A 24,685-nucleotide genomic window follows, 5' to 3' on the forward strand; every position below is an offset into this window, starting at 1 on the left:
TGCTGAAGTCTAGGGCAATGAAAGGTCTCCCAGCCTACCCATTATTCCGTTTTCCTTAATTAAGTCACGATTATCATCTTTATCTAAAAGCCCCATGCAGAGAGAATCTTTTTTAGGTAGTGGTTTCAACTGACTGTACTTCTCTGTAGTCATAAACGTCTTTATTTTATTGTTTTGATAAAAAATGGATTGGGAGGTAAGGCTAGGTTTAGAGATTTCTTTTTTTGCATGTTCTTTATCGTTAGTAAATACATTAAACACTCTGATTTTCAAGGAGCTGCCTGGCTGTGGTGGTTATTTTTGGGGGGGGGGAAGGCAACCACACATCATCTTTCTTCTCTTTTAATTTAAGTTTTACGCTAAAAATCTGTTTTGAGAGGGAAACGGAGCGTGCTAAGCTAATGACAGCTTTCCCCTCTCTTACTTTTTCCTTGTCAGAGCAATGCGCTCCTATTGGCTCCTTGGCGTGCCGGAATGTGGGCATTGCAGCTTTAAGTGAAGGCTCCAACTACTCGATAAAATAAAAACAAATAAACAGCCCCCCCCCCCAAGAGCGGAGGGCTTAAGAGGAAACTGTACTAAATGTGTCCGCAAACTGACTAATATATTTGCAAAGGTATAGTTTCTGCGACTACCGACGACCCACTTTGTGTCGGGAAATTGTTAGGTGCGTCCCGCTGAGAAACGTGCTTGGCTAGTCCGCGACTGCCGTTTAGATCCACCCAGGCCGACCCGCCAGGAGGATGGGCGTGAGGGGGCCCCGTTTTAATTCTTGGTAAGAGGAAGCCGGCGACCCAAGGCGATCTCCGAGGACAGCTGATCATCAGGTCCCAACACTTGCCAAGCGTCCCCTAATTCCCATTTGGTTACAAAAATTCTTCCCTCCTCCACTGCATCCCCCACTTTGAGCAAAGGGTGCCACGGCCTGAGCAGGAGGCCGCGATCCGGCCGGGGGGATCCGCGGGCCGTACGTAGGGTCGGACTCCTGGACACCCAGGGCTGCGGCTGCCGAGGCCGAGGGGTGGCTATTCCTGCTAGAGATTAGCCGCCGCGCGGGTCCCTCCCTCTTTCTCGGGTCAGTGAATGATTAGTCAAACACCTCCCCGCCCCAGTCCGCCCGAGGTTGGATGGGAGGAGTCATGGAGCGACTGTTCATCTTTTTTTAAGGGCGAAAAGCGTTCGTCTCTGTGCGTTTATTAATCGACCTTGCGTGTAGTTTCAGCTTCTGTCTTCCCTAGTGTCACGACTGGCAGGCACATAAGCACAGAACACTCTTCTGGAAGGCCCCTCGCCCCTCTGTCCGCTCAGCGTGGGAGTTCGCTGTCTCGCCCCCAGCAGACCGAAGCAAAGCAGGGAGTGAAAAGTCGCGCGGCCCCCCGCCCCCAGCCCGGCGCCCCGTGTCGTTCCATCCCAAAGCTGGGGCATCTGGGAACAAGCAGGGGTGGTGAGGCGCCCTGCGTCCCATATTCTGCTCCCTCCCAGGGCTGGAGCGCCCGGGTGTGAGTGGGGGTGGCGCGGCATTCCCGGCTAGGGGAGGGTTCCCCCGGGAAAGGGAGGAGGCGCTGCGCGCTCCGGGCGGTGGAGACACGCCTGCCCCGCTCCGATCCGTGCCCCGGGGCAAGTGGCCTCCCTCGAGGGGCTGGGGAGCAGGCTGGACGCCCGGTGAAGACAAGCGCCCGGCGCGGGGCTTCTGCAATCCCCCTGCGCCCGGGCGCCCCCAGCGGGTTCCCAGAGGCGCCCGGGGCGCCCGGGTCTCCGGCGCCGGAGCGAGCGTGCGCGCGGGCCGGGCTGAGAGCCTGAGGGGCCGTCAGGAGGTGGGAGGGCAGGAGTGGAGGACGCCGCGGCAGCGGCGCGCCCCCGGGCAGTCGCTGCAGCCCGGACGGCGGCGGCGGCTGTGCAGCGATGCGCAGCGGGAAGCGCAGCCACTCCTCTCTGCCTATCTCCGGCTGCTCCGATACCCCCTCCTCCCGGCCCCCTCTCTAGTATGGAGGAGCCGACGACTAAACCGCTGCGAGCAACTCCTTAAAAAAAAAAAAAGCCGCATTAGAGGAGCCTGGCCGCAGGACCCCTCCTCCCTGGGCGCCCCTCACCCCTCGCCTCTCTCTCCCGCCTCCCCCTTCAGCTCCCCCCCACCCCCCCGCCCCAGGCTCCCGGGCGCCCGCCTCCCTCCTTAACGGACTGTCTCCCGACTCGCCGGCTGAGAGCCCTTTTTGACTGCGAGCGGCGGTAGTGGAGCATAGGCGGCGGCGCGGGACCTGCAGTCGCCCGGGATTCCCTCCAGGTGACGATGCTCTGGTTCTCCGGCGTCAGGGCTCTGGCTGAGCGTCCCTGCCGGCGCTCGCCCGGGATTACCTGCTGCGTCTTGCTGCTGCTCAATTGCTCGGGGGTCCCCATGTCTCTGGCTTCCTCCTTCTTGACAGGTAGGGGAGGGGGCGGGAGGGACCGACCCTCCCGGACGCTGGCTTGGTACCTGGGAGAGGAAGCGCTGGCTGGCCTCGGGGACAGGAGGGCGGGGAGCGAGCACCTAGGAGCCTGCCCCTCGCTGGCGGTGGGCAAGAAGCGAAGCCCGCGGGGTTAAGGGGTGGGAAGACAGTGAGTAGGTTAAGGGGTGGAGGGCAAGGAGGCTGTTGACATCAATAGTATAGTGATAACGGAAATTCTTCTATTTGAATTTGAGAAGTTCCTTTATTTATTTTTAGTTTTCTTCAATCTTTATTTTGATCTTTTCTCCCGTATACAATTAAAGAAAAAAAAATTTAACCGTTTTCCACCCATCGGCCTTTCTCACTCTATAGGGTTCCAATATAGCTTCTGTACAGGGAGTGCTTTTTAAAGCACCTTGAATTTAAAGAAACGATCATATTTTAAAAGGGTACTAATAGCAGGATATAATAATTATATGCTTTCAGGCAGGTGAAGACCTCAGCTGCTATTCTGAAGGACATACTTTAGTGACACCTGGGGCAGAAAAGAAAATATTGAGGCAATTTCTGAAAGAGGAAAGAAGATTGTGTTTCAAAAAGTGATTTCAGCTCAAGACAATATGAGGCGGATTCATATAAAGCCCTGTTCATTGACACTGTCCTGAATTCTGTTCAAATTTAAAATCTGCCTTAATGGCCAATTTGAATTGTTTTTGCATGTGGGAGTGTGTGTTTACTTGAAATGCCTTCATGAAGGAGGGGTATTATTAAGGATCCAGTGAAATACTTGGAATTGTGCTTAAACCATCGAAAGCAGAAAATCTATCTATATAGCACGGCCTTTAAAAAAACAAAACAAACCTGTTCTAATAAAACTATTTAAAATAGATTTTCTTCGGGGGGACTTCTTTTGGATGAGTTTGAGAATTTAAAACTCATTAGGAATTTCTGAAATTTGGGTATAGTTGTTTCAAAAAGCATTAAAGTAAAAATTCTATTTTTGTAACAATGGCAGTAAGCTAAATTTAAATAACTTATTTTCTCCTTCAGGTTCTGTTGCAAAATGTGAAAATGAAGGTGAAGTTCTCCAGATTCCATTTATCACGGACAACCCTTGTATAATGTGTGTCTGCATGGTGAGTATGGAGATCAGGTAATGTGAAGTCAGTTGCTCCCTCTGATAAGCTGAATCCATTAAATGTAATATGACCAAATCTTAAAAACTGATTTTGGTCGTTACAAAACTTCAGATAGCTGGTGAATTGAATTCAGTTGAATTTCTGAGTATTATGGACTTTTGCAGTTTCCATTTCTTCAGTCTGGGAATTCTTATCTTTGACATCAGTTTACAGAAGTAAACTTAAGGTGGACTTGGTATGGCATCGTCTCAGTGATAATTACCATTTGCCCTTCTGTTCCCAGGGATGGCTATTGCCACCAAATCATAGGTGCCACCAAACTTTCTGCCTTGATTCTGTTGTCTGAGCTCAGTGTGAAAATGATAACATTTAGGTATAAAGGTCTGGGATAAGGTATATGACAAGGGGAAAAAGAGATGAGAGTCACAAAGCACAAACATGAGAACAAGATGTAATCTTGGATTTCTTTGCCTCTTATATACTAAGTCTCAAAAACAGTCTTTGTAGTTCTGATTTGGAAGCATGTGTCAGAAAGGACTCTATCCTTAGAGGATGACACTTGGCTTTCAGCTGCTTAGTTAACACTGGCAGTGGCTAGTAGATTAAAAAAAAAATTGTTTCAATTTATTTTAACTTAATAGTTAATGATAAGGTCTAATAAGTAACCACACGGGGGAGATTAAGTTATACGAATAAGAATTTCTGAGCTGAAATAGAGACTTACAAAGAACAACATTTTTGCTTAAAAGTGTTTTACATGCCAATCAGTTTTGGCAAACCTTGATTAAAAACTACACATCACAAAACCCTGTTGGAAATACATTAAGGCAGTCAAATGCAAAGCCCCCAAGTGATAGATGACTGCTTGTTATCAGATCAACATGCTGTATGGAACCAGAGAAGGGATTCTTCTCTGTTTAGGTGAAAGCCAAGCCATCTGGGTTTAAACTACCCAAACTTTTTCATGATAAGAGATGAGGTCAATGTTGTGAAATGATAAATGGGTGAAGGTGAATGTCTGTATCAAATGATTATCGGGTTCTGAAGACTAAAGAAATCAACAGAAATAGAGGTAAAAATGCATTCCGTTTGCAGAGATAAGCGTTACAATATTGTTACATTTGTAAAGTTTAAATATACAGTTTGGGTTTTGCAGACTGTTCCCAAATAATATAAAAATTCTCCATACAGCATTTCCCCTTTTCCATACTCCTGCCCTGGGGGAAGTAGTGCCTTTCCCCGAAAGTACAGCCTTACTGCTAATAAAACAGATATTAGAATCTTGCTGTTTCGAAGGTAAAGAGTGAATCTGAAAAGATGCTTCAGTTGGAGTTCTGGAGTGATATTTATTCCAGATATGCGTTGATAAGTTCAGACGGGTGGTAGGTTCATTTATATCTTCGAGTAACATTTGGAGGTATCTGCCTTCGTAAGAGCTGTCAGAAATCCTTTCTAAACATATAAAGTCTGGACTCTGGCACTCCAACTCACTTGCTATTCAGGGGATGCCTCAGAGCTCTCACTAGCTGAAAGCCTCAGTGATATGTTGCCGTGACCTTTGCAGGGGTTTAGGATTATGGAGCCCAAGCTGTCATAGTTATTACTGCTTCCCAAACATTTGTAATACTTGATAAAGTTGAGTAAGAATAGATGGACGGCTGCTTCTTTATTTGTGTCTGCTCTTGTAAGTTTCTGAGGGACCCATTACAGTATATGAATTTCAAAGCACCTAGGCTGCCATGAGACATTTGACTTTTTTTTTTTTTTAGGTTGGAAGGTAGACTTATTTAGCAGATAGATAATGTCAGCAATAGCAACTAACATTTATGAAACACTATTTGCCCACACTTATTGAAGCCTGCATTATTTCATTTAATCTTCACAAAAATCCTTTGAGGATTTTTACCCGCCTGTTTTACAGATGAGGAAACTGAGGCTAGAGGAGTTTAGTAGCTTGTGAAGGTCACATTTTTGTAAATAGTGGAGCTGGAACTCACTCTCACCTGCCTCTAGAGCACGTGCATATAATCAAGTGAAACAGGCTGTTTTCTAAGTTAAAGATGTGAAAAAGCAAAGAAAAAAATAGAAAGTTTGTTGAGTTATTTGACTTTTGGGCATTGCTTGAGTTATTTTGCTTTTTTCTTTTAAGTCTTTTAGGAGTTTGGTTAGCTAACATTTGTTAATCACATTATATGAAAGGAAAATCTCGTTATGATTTCAGCTGACCTGCAGGGAGCTTTAGTTGTGAGCTAGTTTTATGTATGTACATTAAGAGGGTATGTAATAGTCAAAACTGTACTTTGGATAAAGAAAATAGTCATATTTAGTTTGTGTTGGTCCAGCCTTTTGGCAGAAAGTTACCTGAAGTTGAGTATAAGCTCATATCTTGTTTCATAACATGTACTGAAAAAAAAAAAAAAAGCTAACCTCAACGTATGCTTAAAAAAGACATAAAATGTTACAGTTGGGAGGAAATAGGTGGCACAAAGTCCTGCATATAATTACAGTGTAAAAGCTTGAAAAACCCCACAAAATCAACTTGGCCTGATTTAAACTTTTAAGCTCCGAAATGTTTCAAAGGTGGAATGAGCTTATTTCTGTGGGAATTTTGAGGATGACTGCGGATGCAGTGGCCACGGCAAGCAGAACTGAATAATTTTATTCTCACTTATCCTTGTCTGCCTGGACCCGAGCATTTTGCCAGCATCAGTCATGGTCCAAGAATAACCTGTTTGTTAGCTGCTGATGGGTATCATTCTAAAGTGTGTGGGTTCAACTATTCAAGAGGGAAGGTGAGAAGTTAGGCCATTGTCCTGAAATCTAGGGAAGTGGGTAGACAGTTTGGATTAAAGATGCAAGTGTTTCATTGTTCAGTTAGAAAGCAAAGCACAGCTTTTCCCCATCTTACAAAATGGTCTTTTGTGGGGCTGAGTTAGGAAGGCCCAGACTTATTGCTGTTTTGTATGACGATTTCCCCCTTCTTGCTAGAATTATTTTTCCCGTAATGCCTAGGACAACACGTTGGTGCCTTCCATGAAGTGCAGCTGATAGGAGCCAGCCTCTCTCAGCTAATGAATCTACAGTGGTCCTCTGGATCTTTCGGGCGTTCCCATATACATCCAGTGAACCTGGGGAAGTGGTACCCCTGCTTCTCACCCCTTTTCCACTTAACCGTAGCATAGAAGGAAATGGCACAAGCCAGTGAGTTCGGCCCAGTACTGGAAACCTGAGAAAACTTTGGAGGCTGGGACTCAGAAAACCAGGAGTCAGTCAGTCAGGGCTTAGTTTGGCATACATTTTGTTCAGCAAAAAACATTATTCTGAGGTTTAAATTTCCTCTTTTAAATCCAGGGGTGCAATTTAGAAATGGACCCTTTGCTCATAAAAAGCAATGTGAAATTTGGTGTTACAAGAAGCAGGGCTCCTCCTAGCTTGGAGCCAACCAAGTGGTGCAAACAGAGGGGGCTTTGTCTGCTGTCTTCCACTTTTTAATCACAAAAATCTTCCGTCACTAAACAAGCAGCTACCAGCATCTTTAATTCTCTCGGGTACCTTATCTCTATAAGAGCCTCATGTTTTTTATTGTTCAAATTAACTGGCTAGAGACTAGTTATCTATTATCTGAACAAGTGTCAGGCATGTGTTTGAGAATGAGGGAGATAGCGGTGCATCAGGATTCAGTTCGTGTGTGTGTGTGTGTGTGTGTGTGTGAGAGAGAGAGAGAGAGAGAGAGAGAGAGAGAGAGGGAGAGGGAGAGAGAGAGAAAGAAGTGGAGAGAGGGAGAGCTAGGAGGGTGAAGGAGAGAGAGAGGGAGAGGAGATAAAAAGTAGTCCTTATGTGTTCAGAGAGATACACTTAGTACATGCACATATGCATAGGTTGCCACAATTTTTTGGAAATTGTTTTATATCATTTTTAGACTTTGGATTTTGAATGCTCACTAAGGAAATGATCAGGAGTTATTTATTTATTTATCTATCTATTATTTATTTATACTCTGTTTAGACAGTGTTGTGACCAATTGCCTTTCCATAGAATAAGGTACTCAATAGAACAGTTTGGGGGGAAAGGTAACTAATTTACAGCATTGTGCTGGCAAATTCACCAGTACCAGCTCACAGACAATTATTATTACCCATGCTTTCCTGAGGCTCAGAGAGGTGGAGCAAATGTCCTGAGGTTACATCGTTACTAAGAGACAGATCTTGGATGTGAAAACAGTGTTTTCTATGCTAAATCAACTTGCTTCCACTGGTCGTTTACTACTTACAAACGTCTACAGATACTTCCAAGGGCTCAGAGAGTTATTTCAGCCTCTGTAGAGCTGACGTAAGCTCACTTTGGGGAGCAGTTAGAGTGATCTTGGTCTTGTAACATGAACCAGGTCTGGACTTGGATGGCTCTTTCAGAGGAAGACACAGTTCAGGCAGCTATTGGCTGGTTTCATATCATTTTGGCAAAGAGCCTTGGCCCTGGCATCAGACAGGCCTGGGTTCGGATCTTGGCTCTGTCACTTACTGGTGGTGAACTTGGGAAAGTTACTTCACCTTTCTAAGTCTCCGTTTCCTCATCTGGAGAGTGGGACGTCTATCACTACCGAGCTCATAGACTTGCTGTGAGAATCAAATGAGATACAGCATTTAAGACTTGGCCCAGAGTTTGGCATATAGTCAGAATGATGCATTATTGCTGTTGATGATGTTGATGATGATGTTAAATTCTTATTTCCTCACATGGAATTAGATGCAAAGGTTCATCAGAAAAGGGAGAAAATGGAAGCTGATGGAGAAAAGACATAGGGATAATGATGCTAAGCCCACCCATAGTTATGAATGAACAGGGCTAAGTCAGTGACATTTGATGGGGTTTTCTGTCCCTCTAGACTTGGACTGGGTCAATCTGAGTTGTTTCCTTATTGGTCCAGTGGTCTGTGAGCCCTGGTATAAGTTTCCCCCTTGTTCTCCATTAAACACTAAAAAAACTTTCCATGGAAGAGGGGCCTCGTTTTTCTGCAGAGTATTTACGTCTCTATGCCTGTGGGGTCACCTTCACTTGTACTTTTATTGGCAGAAGGGTAGGGTTGGGACTCAGAAGTGCTGTAATTCTGGAAAAACCGCCTAGTGGTCTGGCATCATGGGGATTTTCCTGGCCCACCTTGTGGAAGTCTCTCACCCCATTCCAGACCTGAGTGGGCTTTTGCTGCCTACTTACTTGTGGGCTCCCCTTCTTCATCCCTGTCCCATTTTAAACATGCTTTCTTTTCATTTCAAGGCACCGGCCTTTATAGTGCGCATCAGCTGAAAACTGTGTTTTAAGTGTGGGAAACCATGCCGAGGAAAGAGAGCCCTTCCGCAGATGGGGATTCAGATATAGTGAGGGCAGCAGAACAGGACATAATAGGAAAAGCCAGGCAAGGCAAAACGATGGAAAATAAAGCCAATTAATACAAATTTCTTGAATAAACAAAGGATACCAGTTTCTCACACTCTCTTCTGTGGCACTTCTGTCCAACTGATGGTCTATTGAATTCTTTGTGCTATAAAAAATACCAATAACATCACCTTTCATGGCCCCAGGAGGTCAAGTGTGCTTGTTGAACTTAGTTAAGATCAGCAAATGCGCTGGGTGTATATTTTAAGACCTCTTGATTCCCAGTTCTAATTCTATAAAACATCACTCGAAGCACTAGGAGTAACAGGTTATAAATTCAATAATATTATTCTTTCTTCCTTCTCTTCACACTTCATTCTCCTCTTCCATTTTTTGCCTTTTCTGTGTTTGAAGCATTCTGCTGGTTGGGCACCTTGGGGAGGCAAAGACCAGTAACACAGATTCTTGCCCACGGCGGAAAAGAGGAGAAAGACACATGCATAAATAAGTTTCATAGGAGTGCCAGAAAGACACTATGCTAGACTCAAACTCAAGTACTAAGGGAGCTGTAGATGAATTCTGATTGGATCATATGGGACTTTGATGGGCGGAGCAAAGATAGTCTTGGCAAGGCATGATTGGAGGAAAGGCACAGAGGAGTGTGTGCTTGGGAATTGTGGAGGTGGCGGAGTCCAGTATGCCCAGTGTACCCAAAGCTCTGGTGGAAGCTGGAGTTAGAAGGCTTGGTGGGAGGCATAGAGGACTTTGAGTGCAATAATAAGAAGCTCAGTTCCACTCGTGGAGTTGGGGGAGCCATTTAATATTTTGGCTCAGCCGCATGACACAATAGGATGTGTTTTATGTAAATGCCTCTAGAAGCTTTTGTGGGAGCTGTTTAGAGTGTGGAGGGGCCAGAGTTTGGACAACAGGCACTAGGGATATGTTGTGGTCAGGTGAGGGCAAGCGTCCCGGAACAGGGATGGACAGTGAGAAAGAAGGTGTTGGGATAAACCAATATTGCTTATTCTTTTGAATTACTTTCACTGCCTTCTAGTTCTAGAATATTTGGATTAAAAGACTCCAAACAATGCCCAGAAAAACACAGTAATTAAAATGCAGTAGGATGATGTGGTAGTGTGTCTCTGTAGCAGTCACTTTGCTAATCACTTGGTGTCTCTGGAGCAGCTCTGGGTGCTGTTACTTGAATAGAATTGTTTACTTCCAGGCCTCACTCTCAAAATTCCATTTTGGGTGCTAGCTCTCTCCTCTTACTCACAGTGATACCTTGCTCTCCACTGTTGCATGACCCCTTCGGCAAATTATTCAGTCAGTGGTAGTATTCTCCATGGTAGTATGTATTCTCAGTGGTAGCACACAATTTATACAACAATCGAAATTGGACAACCCACCTTAAAAAAAGTGTACCCATGTGCTGGGACCCCTAGACTTGCAGAGGAGTTTTGGAGCCCAAGTTGATAGCACTTGGCAATAAAATAGATGGCAGAGGTGAGAGGTGGGGTGGATTGAAGGGAATTTTGGAAGTTCTAGCCAATGTTATAGACAATGTAGGAAGAGAAGAGGTCACAGATGTGGGTGGGGATAATGAGTTCAGAATTGATGACTGGGCTTCATAGACCTTCCAAGTAGGAAAACCCGGTAGCTCTTCAAAATGTAGATCTTGATCTCACTAGAGAAATCAGGACTAGAAGACAGCAGTTTGTTAACTGTTTGCATTGAAATAAATTTCAGAACTTTGGGAATAAATTATTTGTCTTGGGAAGGGGTCTACATTGAGATTTCAAGAAATGAGCCTATAATAGTAACTAGAAGTGACTCAGGTATACACATATATACATTCTTCTTTTTATATTCTTTTCCGTGATGGTTTATCACAGGATATTGAATATAGTTCCCTGTGCTATACATTAGGATTATCCATTTTAAATGTAATAGCTTGCATCTACCAACCCCAAACTCCCATAAAAGAAATAGTAACTAGAAGAAGGGCTGTTATTTAAAAGAAGGTTAGCAAGGGAGAAGCAAAAGACAGAGATTGAGAAATGGTTACAGAAGAAGGAGAACCAACAAAGCGTAGGCCAAGGCAGAAGATCCCTGAAGAGGAGAAAGACCAGCGGTATTAGATATTACAGAGTTAGACTGAACCTTCTAGGAGAACATCATAGAAGGAACTTTGTCATCATCTTCTCGAACGATTTTAAACAATCAATAACAGTCCGTGGTGCCCAGGTCCCTAGTACCTGCTGCATATTTTCCCACGGAATAGAATTGATCATAGGTAGAATTCAGTGGAAACTTGTTTGAGAGAAATCCCAAACTAAGATTGCTGTAGGGATTTTGAAAATTTAGTGCAAAAATCACAAATTTTCCGAACTGAGATTTAAAAAGGTCTTATGACATTTTCAAAGGTCCCCAAACAAAACTAATTTCATGAATAAAAGTAATAGGCTTTTGCAAGTGTCTTTGGAATGTTTCTATAGTTCAGTGCAAAATGGACAAGGCCACATTGAGGCACTTTTTATTATGAATCCGAACAACATTATCAAAGAATCGGACTAATATAAAATCTTACCATAGTAAACTTTCAGGTTTGCTCTATGAAACTGTTAATGGTGCTTTAAAAAATATTATGATATAATTTAATCCCTTAGTTAGATCTTCAGGAAAAATATTTTCTTTTTTCACTAAATTTTTGATGTCTGTTTTGTCATTGAAGTACAGCTGTGGAGTGGTGGCCTTGGTGTCTGAAATTATGGGTTCAAGTCTCCCCAGGGCCGCCTTGTAGCTGTGCATCACTCAGCAGCCACCTTGGTCTCTCTGAGCCTTAGTCGTGGGTACTGGGCAAGTCACAATGGTATGTGTGCCCTTCAGCTTCATTTCTAAAGAGGAATCATAATGCAGAACCCATCTGTTTGCTGTAGCCATTAACTGAGGTGATGTGTATGGATTAACTGTGCTGGTGTTTGTGAAAGACCTTTGTAAACAGTGTAAGTGGAATTATTATTATTAAGGGCCAGAAGTGGAATGGAAGGAAGTAAGGTGTATGCTATAAACCAGTTTTTAACATATACTTTAATGAGTATATTTTTTAGGAATGATAGTGTAGTGGTTCCCATGCCTCCTTTCATAGTTGTATGGCTCTGGGTGAGTTGCCTGATATTTCTGTATCTCGACATCTATATTTTCATCATAGGGCTTTTGTAAGAACTGTGGGTCAAAACATGTAAAATTCTTAAAACAGGGTCTGGTAGACGGGAAGCACTTCAGAAATGATAGCTACTGCCACTACCTAAATGCTATGCAATTACTGCCTATCCTATACTTCTAAGAAGTGATTACACAGACTACTGCAAGACTTCTAAGAAATGATTTAATGGACTACCGCTTTTATTTCAATTTATTGTCAATTCCTATGACATGTGTTTACTCTGAACTTCTGTCAGGGCAGACAATGGAAGTTCAGTAGAAGCGACTGCTATCTTTTCCATAAAAGACAGAAAACCCGGGAAGTATTTGGGGCTTAGCAAGATGGGCTGCTCCTCTATTTTTCATCTTCAAAAGTTCACCTGTTTGACTGGTGTCCATCTCCAGACAGCTAATAACAACGTTGCTTTCACAGTGAGGCCTTGCTGTCCTTTGGGGTATTTGCCATTGAACAAGGAAGTGGCAGGTAGGAGGCAGAAATGTAAAACGAATTACTGGTAGACCCACCCAGACAGACACGTCAGAGTCCTTCCCATTTAATTTAATTTATTTATTTAGTTTTACTTTAAACATTTTTTTAAAAAATTTTATTTTTTAATTTAATTTTACTTTTGGCCATGAGGCACGCCTGGCGGGACCTTAGTTCCCTGACCAGGGATGGAACTCACGCCTTTGGCAGCGAAAGCGTGGAGTCCTAACCACTGGACCTCCAGGGAATTCCCCTCCCCTTTTTAGAACGTTCAGGGTCCTGCCATCTGCCCAGCCACAGTCACTCTGGATACCCGTGGTGTATTGGGTGATCCCAGATTAACTGAGGTGACTGGATTTGGACATGTGGACCCTACGCATTCACAGAGCTTTGTGTGTTTGTTTTCTAGGAATCTGCTTCTTCTCTTTGATAGCATGTTCTGTGTTGTGTGTAGTTAACTTGGGCAGTTTTATCTTATGAGATGAGGTCTTCAAGTGTTAAGAACCTTGTCCCCTCATCTCTGGAAGCCCCATAGCTTCAGTGAGAGGTCCACAACCTTGGGACTTGAGTGGGAGTCAGGCTGGAGTTTCCTGTTTATAATTTGGGTTGTTAACACTTGGGATCGCTCCCCCCCAGAATGGAACTCCAAGTTCCAAAACAGGATTCTCCCAGAGAGTTTGTCACAGAAGGTCAACCCCCTCTATAAAAGACATCCTAAATAATCATTACAAAAAACTTTTTTTTCCTTTGAAAGGAATGTACTCACATTTGAAAACTAGAATCACATAGACATGAAGACCTGCTTTTATTTGCACCAAAAGGAACATTCCCTCTTATAGAAATATCCTGCTGTCGAAAGCAGCCCTTGTAGGCGACAATGCAGGAGGTGCCCGAGAGGGGAGGATTGGGGATTATCTCAGTTCTGCTTTCAAAAATCACAATGAAAAAATGCCTCGGATCCCTGTGGCTGCCATTCCCCATCATTTCCTCCCCCTTTCAGTGAGGCTAACTCCGAAACCTTGACATAAGCCTCAGTGTTTATATTAGGTTTTGGATGTTAGCTCCCTTGGCTTCTGGGAGCCGACTCTGTTGAAAATTATGTTTTTCCTTTAAGGACAAAGGCCTTATTGTATGTACACGTCGTGCAGTGTAATGAGTTTTTTTGTTGCTCTTTCTTTCAAATGTTAGGTAATGGGTGGGACTAACCCAGATCTTCCACAGGAGAAACCCAAAGGTCTATAACCTGAACGGCAATTTGAAGGTTTCACACAGGTAGCTCAACAAGAGAAAATGAGAGGGCGGGACAAGTGGCATCTTCCCTGACCAGAGCATGTCTCCTGAATGCCCTGCTTTGATGGGATAACCATAAAATGGCTCTGGGAGAGGATCTGCAACATGAGTCATGATACCCCAGGGACACTTCAAAGAGAATCACAGTGACGGAGATAACAATCCTCACATTTTCACTCATAAAAGCACGCATTTCCAAAATAACTCTTGTATTCTTGGTCAACTAAATAGATTTTGACCAGATGGTTTTTTCATGGCTGCAAAGGCTGTCAGGCGCAGGCTGAGCATCTTATTTGGAGGTGCTGTGCAGTGGACTGACTGCTTGTGCTGCTGGCCTCTGCAGTTGTGGGTGACCTCAGAAGACTATTTGCAGGAGAGATGGAGGTGGCCTTCTGAGAGGAGGCAGGGAAACTAGAAGGCCCAAAGCTGGTCTTACATTTATTTGGGCCTCATTGAGAGGCATTTTTAGCAACTTTATCTTAATTTTTTTCCCTCTCTCTCTAAAAAAAAATTTTTGAGCCTATTCTCTTAGGTTCCTCTTGGGGGCAAATCTGCAGACTGCAGCATTAGCAATGAAGTTCCTTAACCACTCACTGCTTTCTGTTTAGTGAGCAAAGTAATGACATGTGCATTCTTTTCCGTATTTATTCTTAGAACTCCTTATTAAAAAAATACCGGGGGATTCCTTTTCCATTTTATTTTCTAATTGAACAGAACCGTTTGAGCCAAGATAGGACGATTGCTCCCTCTGGGTTCAGAGGGCAGGGCTGCATCTGGCCAGTGGCCTGTGGAACTTGCCACTTCTGTCTCCAGGAGAGCCTTGCTGGGCTGTTTGACTGCCTCGTACTGACTCTGTACCCCTCAGAAATTCACAAATTCTAGAAGCTCTCACAGCCTGCTGGGTCTCTGCTGCTTTGTGGATTTATAGAGCAAAAGCAGTAGCATCATGACATTCACATACCAGTGTTTCTAGGTCTCAGGGGGATGCTATTTTCCTGGATGAGAAGACTAATCAGATATTATTCCACTTGAGAGCTGCTATGCCACGTACCTGGGTTTATGTTCCTTGAGGGAAACAGGCCTATTAGAATTGAGATGCGGTGATTTCCTGTTTTTAAGCACATGTGAAACAGTGGTTCCAGGACCCAGTGGGACCCACCAGAGGTCAACTTGCAGTCTCATGAGCACAATAGGTGAGCACCCAGACGGAAATTCGTTTCCCCTGAGAGGTGACTCAGCCTGAATTTGGGGAGTAGCTGGATGGCAGGGAAGGGGATGTAAGTCTGCTTTTTCAGTGAGCGTCATCAGTTAGTTCCGGGGTGGCTTCTGTGGGAAGAACTGGCGTTTCTTTTTTTCCTCTGGGATGTGCATGTACCAGACAACAGTGGCTTCCTTTCCCTTGTGATTGCCTGTGTGCGTGTAGGGAACTAGTTGAGATCTATTAAAAAATGTGATTTTTTTTTTTCCTGTTTTGTGTAAGCCATACACCGGGCAAGGGCAAAGAGACATTTGCTTAAAGTATTTTACACACCAGTTGGCCAAGTTACAGAAATATAGAGCTCCCAGATTTTGGCATTAGATTGAAGTATATGAAATTTTGGATATTTGGTGTTGACCTATTAAAACAGCAATTTCTTGTGGTACAACCTAAGATGTACTTTGAGCACCTGGAGAATTTTTCACTGGACATAGTTCTCCTGGCAGGTTGTTGCAATGTATCTTAATGAGGGGGCCTTTAAATTCAGGGTGAATTGATACCGGGTTCACAAACTAAAAATAAAATGTGGTGATATAGGAAAACGTAACACCTCTTAATCTCTGAGCCCCCAGCTCTGAATTAGTGGGCTCCTCTACACATCCTCAGGACCCTCTGATGGTGGCGTGGGGAGGGGGAAGGGAGGGAAGCGGTATTCACCTTGGTCAGTGAGGGGGGCACGTGGTGGGTGCCCTGCAGGAAACGTGGGAACCGAGTTGCAGGACCGACCGAAGTAGGAAAATGATTGATGGCTATTAAAGTCAGCACATATGTATTGAGCATTTATGTTAATAGTGGCCCGAGGCACTGTGAGATTGGAAAAAGCTTTTTACGTGAACAAAAAGAGATTAAATTATGTTCCAGATAGTTTTGAAGTTATCGCTTTCAAGTTCTTTGAAAATTGATGAACTCGTGCAGGCCATAGATATTAACTCTTGGTTGGAGTATCTGATTAATCAGAACAAATTATTATTCCTTGACTGTGCTGGATGGTGTATGTGTATATATACACGTATATACGTGCATTGTATATGTAGGTATTTAATATGAAATTTGGATCATGGATTTAGCTTGCAACTGACTTTCTCTCATTAGAGAGTCTCAAATGAAAGTGTGAAAATGTGATTGAACCATAGGTTGTGTACATGTTGGGGGAGGCCCTTATAGTAGAGCTTTGAGCACTGGTGACAAGGGACACACAGTTGCGTTCCCATCACTGCCAGCCTCTCTGTCCTCCTCCCTTCTCACCCACCCACTTCAGTCTGATGATGTGTCTTCTCTCACACAGTTGCAGGTCATTAACAAGTCAGTGGTAAGAATTCTCGCACCAGCAGAGGTGACTTTCTTTTTTTTTTCTTTTTTTTTTTTTTTGCGGTACGCGGGCCTCTCACTGTTGTGGCCTCTCCCGTTGCGGAGCACAGGCTCCGGACACGCAGGCTCAGCAGCCATGGCTCACGGGCCCAGCCGCTCCGCGGCATGAGGGATCTTCCCAGACGGGGCATGAACCCATGTCCCCTTCATCGGCAGGCGGACTCTCAACCACTGCGCCACCAGGGAAGCCCAACTCTCTTTTTTTTTTAATGTGCACAGGAACCCCCAGGGAGCTTGTTAAAAATGCAGATTCTGAGGTTCTACTCCAGAGATTCTGATTCAGTAGATCTGGCAGAAACCTGAGAATCTCCATATTTAATAAACTCTTCCAGCGACTCCATGCAGGAGCCAGTATTTGAAAAACTCTTCCCAACTGAGGTTAGTGGAAAGAGAAGGATATATGAATATAACCATAAATATAGGTAAATTCCCCAATGAAGCAACTTGTTCACTAGTGGTCAGGAACATTTGAAATTCTGTTATTGGTACCAAACTTATCCATAGGTCAACTCTCATTTATGTAACCCTATTTTTGTGGACCTTTCACGCAGTTATTTTGTACATTAGCTACCCTTATTGCAGTGCTACCTTTTCTCTTTGTGTCCTCTCCTCTATCAAGCCTCCCCTAGTCACTTGATCAGAATTAGTCACTTGTTTCTTAGAAGCCTTGTGTTAATTTCTCATATTATAACCCTTACTCCTGCCTACCCTGAAGTTTCATTAATTATTTACATGACTGTCTCCCTACTAGACTTTAGGCTTCTTCGGGGTAGAAATAGTGTCTGATTCTTCTCACCATCACTCAAAGCATCTCGAAGAGCACCTCGCATGTGGTAAGTCTCAATAACTATTTTACGAATCAACACCATGTTCTTAAATTGGGGGTAGTCTTACCTTTATCATCCTCAAAGCCACTCTGTGAGGGAGAGAAAGCCTTCTCAAGAAACCTGTTTCACAGTCGATATAATTAAGGCTCGGAAAAGCAAAGTAAGACAAAGCTCACACTGCTAATCAGTAAGAGTTGGGACTACAATTCAAGTACGGGAATGCTGACCCATCCTGGGTAGACTCCACTGAGTTCTCGCTCAGAGAATGTTTTCTGACTACAAGTGTTGAGAAAGCACCCCAAGGGGGTGAGTGAGAGAGACCCGGCAAATAACTTCCCTGGGGATTATGTTTTTATCAGTCCTTGTGGTCCAGTGAAGTAGAGTCCTGACTGGCGCCTTTGGGTGGGACAGGCTGACCCTCTAGGTTGGGGCTGGCCTTTCCATGAGATGGATTCCCACAGGGATACACTCTGTTTCCTGTGGTCTTTCTGTGATGGACAGCAGCTGCAGGGTGAAGCTGATATGACGTATGTTTGTTGCTTCTCCAGCATGAGCCAACTAGATGTAGCAATTTGACAGAACAGCCAGGGTTTTATGACAGACTTGATGGGATCCAGTAGCATCTGGAGGAGCCAGAGGCAAGCAATGAAGAGCTGAGGGCCAGGTGAAGCTGGATTTAGAGATACGCCCCATCCCAACCCCTTTCGTTCCCAAACCTCTATAACAGAAGCTGTTTCCTTCTGCTGGCAACTTCGCCCAGGAGGCCCCTTCCTCATTCAGAATGGATTCATTCTGGGAGGAAATGTTAGTTCTTTCTGTTCCCTTGATGCCCGCGCCCCCCCCCCCCCCAATTTCTGCCCACATTTTCCTTTCCCTGATCAGGAGAGTATAAAGTCAAGCTGACAAGGTTCTGATTCATGGTGCCTTCACATAATTCCGGTCACATTGCTAAACGATTTTCCATACTTTTAATGAGAATCCTTTTTAAAAAAAGTTCCTTTTGTTTTTAAATTAGCCTGGCATTCCATTGTTCCAGGGTTCCACCTTTATCATTTCCATCTTTATTATTTTTTACCATGTTATTTTCTTTCTCTGTTATTATCTCGGCGTTTCCATGATGTCACCACTCCCCAAGTTTTGTGTCTTGTTTTTCTCAGTTTCAGTTTTTCATTCTTGGTCCCAGCCTGATAATGAAATGCACAAACAATTACAGTGGGGTGGTGGTTCTTCCTACACACCCCATGTGGGCCAGACATTTGAGGGATGGACAGTCCAGTGGGGAACTCTGTGGAGGCCAGAGGAGGACCATTTGTGATAATGACCAAGCGGTGGAGAAAAGGATTGCTGGGAATAGCTAAAGCACTAGCTAGAGCAGTGCCAAGCACCCAGGTAGGGGTTTAGTAAATATTTTTCACTAATGATGGCGTGCTGATAGCATTTAGCCTGGTGGAGAGAATGCCGGGGGGGGGGGGGACTTTAACGGTCTTCAAGTACGTATTTATGGGAATAAATACGATGTTGAAAGGACAGACAGGAGTACAAACCCCAAATTTGCAACAGTTCCTCAGTTCCAGAAGCCTCAGTTCCAGCTTCTCCGCTGGCAGCTCACTGCCTCTCGCTCACTTTCAGAGTTAGCCCCAAGGTGGTTGTGGGGTCTTGACTTCCCTGCTTCTTGGCCAGTGCCTGCCTGTGACCGCAGGCCTCTTCCCTGGATCTCTAAATCCTAGTTACCCTGCTGTAGATGAGATCACACTCCTAGCTTTGAGCCATGTTTGTTAGGATCAGAAATTGAAAGCAGAGTCTTACCATGGACTCTGTTCATTCCAGGGTTTTGGCTTTAGATCTTAGTACAAATGAGAAGAAAACTTAAAATGAGGGATTTTCCTCTTCCTTTTCTTTTTTTACTCCTAGGTGTTTAATGTTCTCTCACTCCCACACCCACCTTTGACACTCACCTACCATTTGGTCACTGGTCTCCCTTAGGACACGGGTCCTAGAACTTTTCCTTGGCATTCTTAGATCTTCTAGGCAGTCAGCATTTTCCTAAACTTGAGTCTGTTCCCTTGGAGATGTAGCTTGGCAGGCATGGTGGTTATTAGCACTGGGGATAAAGAGTGGCCAGCAGTAGCCAAGACAGCATCTCTTGTGAGCCTTAAATGGTGGACAGCGATAGCTGTCCCGAAACATCTCGGTCTGTAGGTATCTGACACAGTGGCAGGTGCTGAGAGAAGTGACCTCTGGTGGTCACTGGGTTAATGTAATAATCTCAGCCAGCGATCGTGTACAGTTGTGGGCATTTGCGCCTGTGGGTGGGTGTGGGTGTGTATAAGGACTTACACATATAGAGATCTCTCAGCACTTGAATGTTGGGTTTATAAGAATTTTGTTTATTTGGCTACTCTTTTTTAGACCTTTTTATGCTGGTCTTCCTTATCTTTTTGAACTTTAAATATTGGAGGGCCCCAGGATTCATTCGATCAAGACGTTTCTCTATTTACACTCCTTCCCTAGGTGATTCTTATACAGATTCATGGCTTAAAAAATACATATATGCTGAAAGTTCCCACATTTATGTTCCCAGTTCCCTTACCCTTCAAGTGCAGACTCGTAAATTCAAATGTCTACTTGGCACCTCCAAGCATCTCAAACTTAAAATGGCCCAAACTGAGATCTCATTTTCCACCCCTCCTCCAAATCTCTTTTCCCCCAGCCAGCAATATATAATAATATCTAACTATCTAACTAGATATCTGATAATATCTAACTATATCCATGATCACTTTTGCCTCTGGACAATATATCATCAAGCATTGGCCATTGAAAACTATACATCCCATTTTTTCACTTATTTACAAAACATCCCGCAGTGGCTTCTCAGCTGACTTGGCATACAGTCTGAAGTCTAACTACAAGGCCCTGCCGGATCTGGCTTCTGATGCTGTCTCTGGCCCCACCCCCCAAAGCATCTTCCCCTCCTGGTCTGCTACTCCGGCATGATCCCCAGCACCTTCTCAACAAGGGCGTCTGCTTTTTCCTGTCCCCAGGACACACTTGTTCAATATATTTACACATTCTCATTTCTTCACTCTGGGCTCTGAGGAAATGTTTCCTTATTAGAGGGCCTTTGTTCTGACCACTCTTCCCCAATAGTACACACCCTGTCATTCTGTTCCTTTGTCCTGCTTCCTTTTCTCCAAAGCCCTCATCAGTGGCCACTGTGTCACGTGTGTCTTTGTCTCTTGAAGGCCTCCCGACTAGAATGTCAGCTCTGTGAGGATGTGGACTCTCCCGTTCATGCTGTATCCCAGGGCCTGGGACAGTGCTGGGTCCTTCCAGTGCGTACCTGTATCAGTTGGATGACTGAGTATATGCCGTGTTTAATTTAATTTAATTTTAAGATTCAGTTGAATTGAATCAATTAGTTTTTAAGTAATGAATTCAATTAATTAATGGTGTGTAATTTTTTGATTCTGTAATTTGAAGATCTAATTCTCTTCCTCGAAAATAAATTATGAATTTTCCTTTCTACTCTAAACGCTGCTTTTTCTGTAATGAAGACTTGCCATTTTCATGGCTCACGTTACTTTGCATATTAAGTCGGATGGTGGGGAAATTGTACAGATACACTGACAAAGATGAAAAGCTATCTCCAATGAACCAAATAAAATAGTAAAGTATATAATAAGCAATAATAATTATAAAATAAAATGTGTCCTCTGGAAAACTGGTTTTAAGAGTAGATATTACTGCTCACACTTGGTAGCATAATGATGATTGGTTTTGTAATGTAAATTAAAATTCAGTATGCTGGTATTTTACACTTTACCTAAAACATATTATGGAAGAAAGACTAGCAAAGTGTGTTAAATATTACAATTTCGTAGAGCAAGAAAAAAGTGGCACAAAGTATTTCCCACGATATGCATAAGACAGGCTGCTCTACTGTAGGCAATGCCCAGTCATGTCACTGCACCTACCTTGGAGGGCACTAGGATGGCCTCACTGAAGGAGATCCCTTCTGAGGGCTGTCAAATCCCAAGGGTCTGACATAGGTAGGTCTAATTCTGTCTCAGTGAGAGAACTGTATGACAAAACTTTTCTGAGGCTCATTCAGTGGCCCACCTAGTGTCTGAAGAACAGGAGGATTTGAATGATCTCTGGGAGTTTATGGCTGTGGAATTTGGTTGAAACAGACCTTCGCCTCCTCTGAACTCATGACTAGGACTGCATCCACTCATGTTGTAGCATGTGAGGTGCTTTTGCCGGGTTTATGCTCTGGCCCCTCTCCCTCTTGGACTGGAAGCTCTTCTAGGGCAGAGGATGGATCTGATTCATATGTTCTGTTCTCAGCAAAAACCTGGCACAGTGCCTGGCCCATGACAGGGGCTCAACAATATTTGTTAAACAGATCCATGGATTTTTATTCAGATAGATTTGAATTTTGTGGTGCAAAGGTTTAACCTACAGAAAAATCCAAGTTCGTAGCCAAGATGTCACATTTTTAAAGACCATTTGTGTTCTGTTGATATTTTTGTCTTATTTTATTTTTTATTTATTTATTTATTTTTTTTTAACATCTTTATTGGAGTATAATTGCTTTACAATGGTATGTTAGTTTCAGCTTCACAACAAAATGAATCAGTTATATATATACATATATTCCCATATCTCTTCCCGCTTGCGTCTCCCTCCCTCCCACCCTCCCTATCCCACCCCTCCAGGCGGTCACAAAGCACCGAGCTGATCTCCCTGTGCTATGCGGCTGCTTCCCACTAGTTATCTACCTTACGTTTGGTAGTGTATATATGTCCATGCCTCTTTATCGCTTTGTCACCGTTTACCCTTCCCCCTCCCCATAGCCTCAAGTCCATTCTCTAGTAAGTCTGTGTCTTTATTCCTGTTTCACCCCTAGGTTTTTCATGACATTTTTTTTTTTAAATTCCATATATATGTGTTAGCATACGGTATTTGTCTCTCTCTTTCTGACTTACTTCACTCTGTATGACAGACTCTAGGTCTATCCACCTCATTACAAATAGCTCAATTTCGTCTCTTTTTATGGCTGAGTAATATTCCATTGTATATATGTGCCACATCTTCTTTATCCATTCATCCGATGATGGACACTTAGGTTGTTTCCATCTCTGGGCTATTGTAAATAGAGCTGCAATGAACATTTTGGTACATGACTCTTTTTGAATTATGGTTTTCTCAGGGTATATGCCCAGTAGTGGGATTGCTGGGTCATATGGTAGTTCTATTTGTAGCTTTTTAAGGAACCTCCATACTGTTCTCCACAGTGGCTGTATCAATTTACATTCCCACCAACAGTGTAAGAGGGTTCCCTTTTCTCCACACCCTCTCCAGCATTTATTGTTTCTAGATTTTTTGATGATGGCCATTCTGACTGGTGTGAGATGATATCTCATTGTAGTTTTGATTTGCATTTCTCTCATGATTAGTGATGTTGAGCATTCTTTCATGTGTTTGTTGGCACTCTGTATATCTTCTTTGGAGAAATGTCTATTTAGGTCTTCTGCCCATTTTTGGATTGGGTTGTTTGTTTTTTTGTTATTAAGCTGCATGAGCTGCTTATAAATTTTGGAGATCAATCCTTTGTCAGTTGCTTCATTTGCAAATATTTTCTCCCATTCTGAGGGTTGTCTTTTGGTCTTCTTTATGGTTTCCTTTGCTGCGCAAAAGCTTTTAAGTTTCATTAGGTCCCATTTGTTTACTCTTGTTTTTATTTCCATTTCTCTAGGAGGTGGGTCAAAAAGGACCTTGCTGTGATTTATGTCATAGAGTGTTCTGCCTATGTTTTCCTCTAAGAGTTTGATAGTTTCTGGCCTTACATTTAGGTCTTTAATCCATTTTGAGCTTATTTTTGTGTACGGTGTTAGGGAGTGATCTAATTTCATACTTTTACATGTAGCTGTCCAGTTTTCCCAGCACCACTTATTGAATAGGCTGTCCTTTCTCCACTGTACATTTCTGCCTCCTTTGTCAAAGATAAGGTGACCATATGTGCGTGGGTTTATCTCTGGGCTTTCTATCCTGTTCCATTGATCTATCTTTCTGTTTTTGTGCCAGTACCATACCGTCTTGATAACTGTAGCTTTGTAGTATAGTCTGAAGTCTGGGAGCCTGATTCCTCCAGTTCCTTCTTTCGTTCTCAAGATTGCTTTGGCTATTCGGGGTCTTTTGTGTTTCCATACAAATTGCAAAATTTTTTGTTCTAGTTCTGTGAAAAATGCCATTGGTAGTTTGATAGGGATTGCATTGAATCTATAGATTGCTTTCGGTAGTAGAGTCATTTTCACAATGTTGATTCTTCCGATCCAAGAACATGGTATATCTCTCCATCTATTTGTATCATCTTTAATTTCTTTCATCAGTGTCTTATAATTTTCTGCATACAGATCTTTTGTCTCCTTAGGTAGGTTTATTCCTAGATATTTTATTCTTTTTGTTGCAATGGTAAATGGGAGTGTTTTCTTGATTTCACTTTCAGATTTTTCATCATTAGTATATAGGAATGCCAGAGATTTCTGTGCATTAATTTTGTATCCTGCCACTTTACCAAATTCATTGATTAGCTCTAGTAGTTTTCTGGTAGCATCTTTAGGGTTCTCTATGTATAGGATCATGTCATCTGCAAACAGTGACAGCTTTACTTCTTCTTTTCCGATTTGGATTCCTTTTATTTCCTTTTCTTCTCTGATTGCTGTGGCTAAAACTTCCAAAACTATGTTGAATAAGAGTGGTGAGAGTGGGCAACCTTGTCTTGTTCCTGATCTTAGTGGAAATGCTTTCAGTTTTTCACCATTGAGGATGATGTTTGCTGTGGGCTTGTCATATATGGCCTTTATTATGTTGAGGAAAGTTCCCTCTATGCCTACTTTCTGCAGGGTTTTTATCATAAATGGGTGTTGAATTTTGTCAAAAGCTTTCTCTGCATCTATTGAGATGATCATATGGTTTTTCTCCTTCAGTTTGTTAATATGGTTTATCACATTGATAGATTTGCGTATATTGAAGAATCCTTGCATTCCTGGAATAAACCCCACTTGATCATGGTGTATGATCTTTTTAATGTGCTGTTGGATTCTGTTTGCTAGTATTTTGTTGAGGATTTTTGCATCTATGTTCATCAGTGATATTGGCCTGTAGTTTTCTTTCTTTGTGACATCCTTGTCTGGTTTTGGTATCAAGGTGATGGTGGCCTCGTAGAAGGAGTTTGGGAGTGTTCCTCCCTCTGCTATATTTTGGAAGAGTTTGAGAAGGATAGGTGTTAGCTCTTCTCTAAATGTTTGATAGAA

At 43.2% G+C, this 24,685-nt stretch overlaps 1 protein-coding gene across 1 annotated transcript in view; it reads left to right on the forward strand.

Annotated features, from left to right (window-relative positions):
• Positions 1 to 1,762: 1,762 nt before the first annotated feature.
• Positions 1,763 to 24,685, forward strand: part of BMPER (BMP binding endothelial regulator) — a gene marked incomplete at its 3' end in the record, with an annotated part of 184,001 nt that continues 161,078 nt past the window's right edge. The window contains exons 1-2 of the mRNA XM_082846833.1: positions 1,763 to 2,420; positions 3,474 to 3,559. Coding sequence (XP_082702959.1) covers positions 2,288 to 2,420; positions 3,474 to 3,559 — 219 coding nt within the window. The 5' untranslated portion in view covers positions 1,763 to 2,287. The remainder of the gene's footprint in view (positions 2,421 to 3,473; positions 3,560 to 24,685) is intronic.

Source organism: Leucopleurus acutus (assembly GCF_964270905.1).
Source record: "Leucopleurus acutus genome assembly, chromosome: 9".
In the NCBI taxonomy this organism is placed as follows: Eukaryota; Metazoa; Chordata; class Mammalia; order Artiodactyla; family Delphinidae; genus Leucopleurus; species Leucopleurus acutus.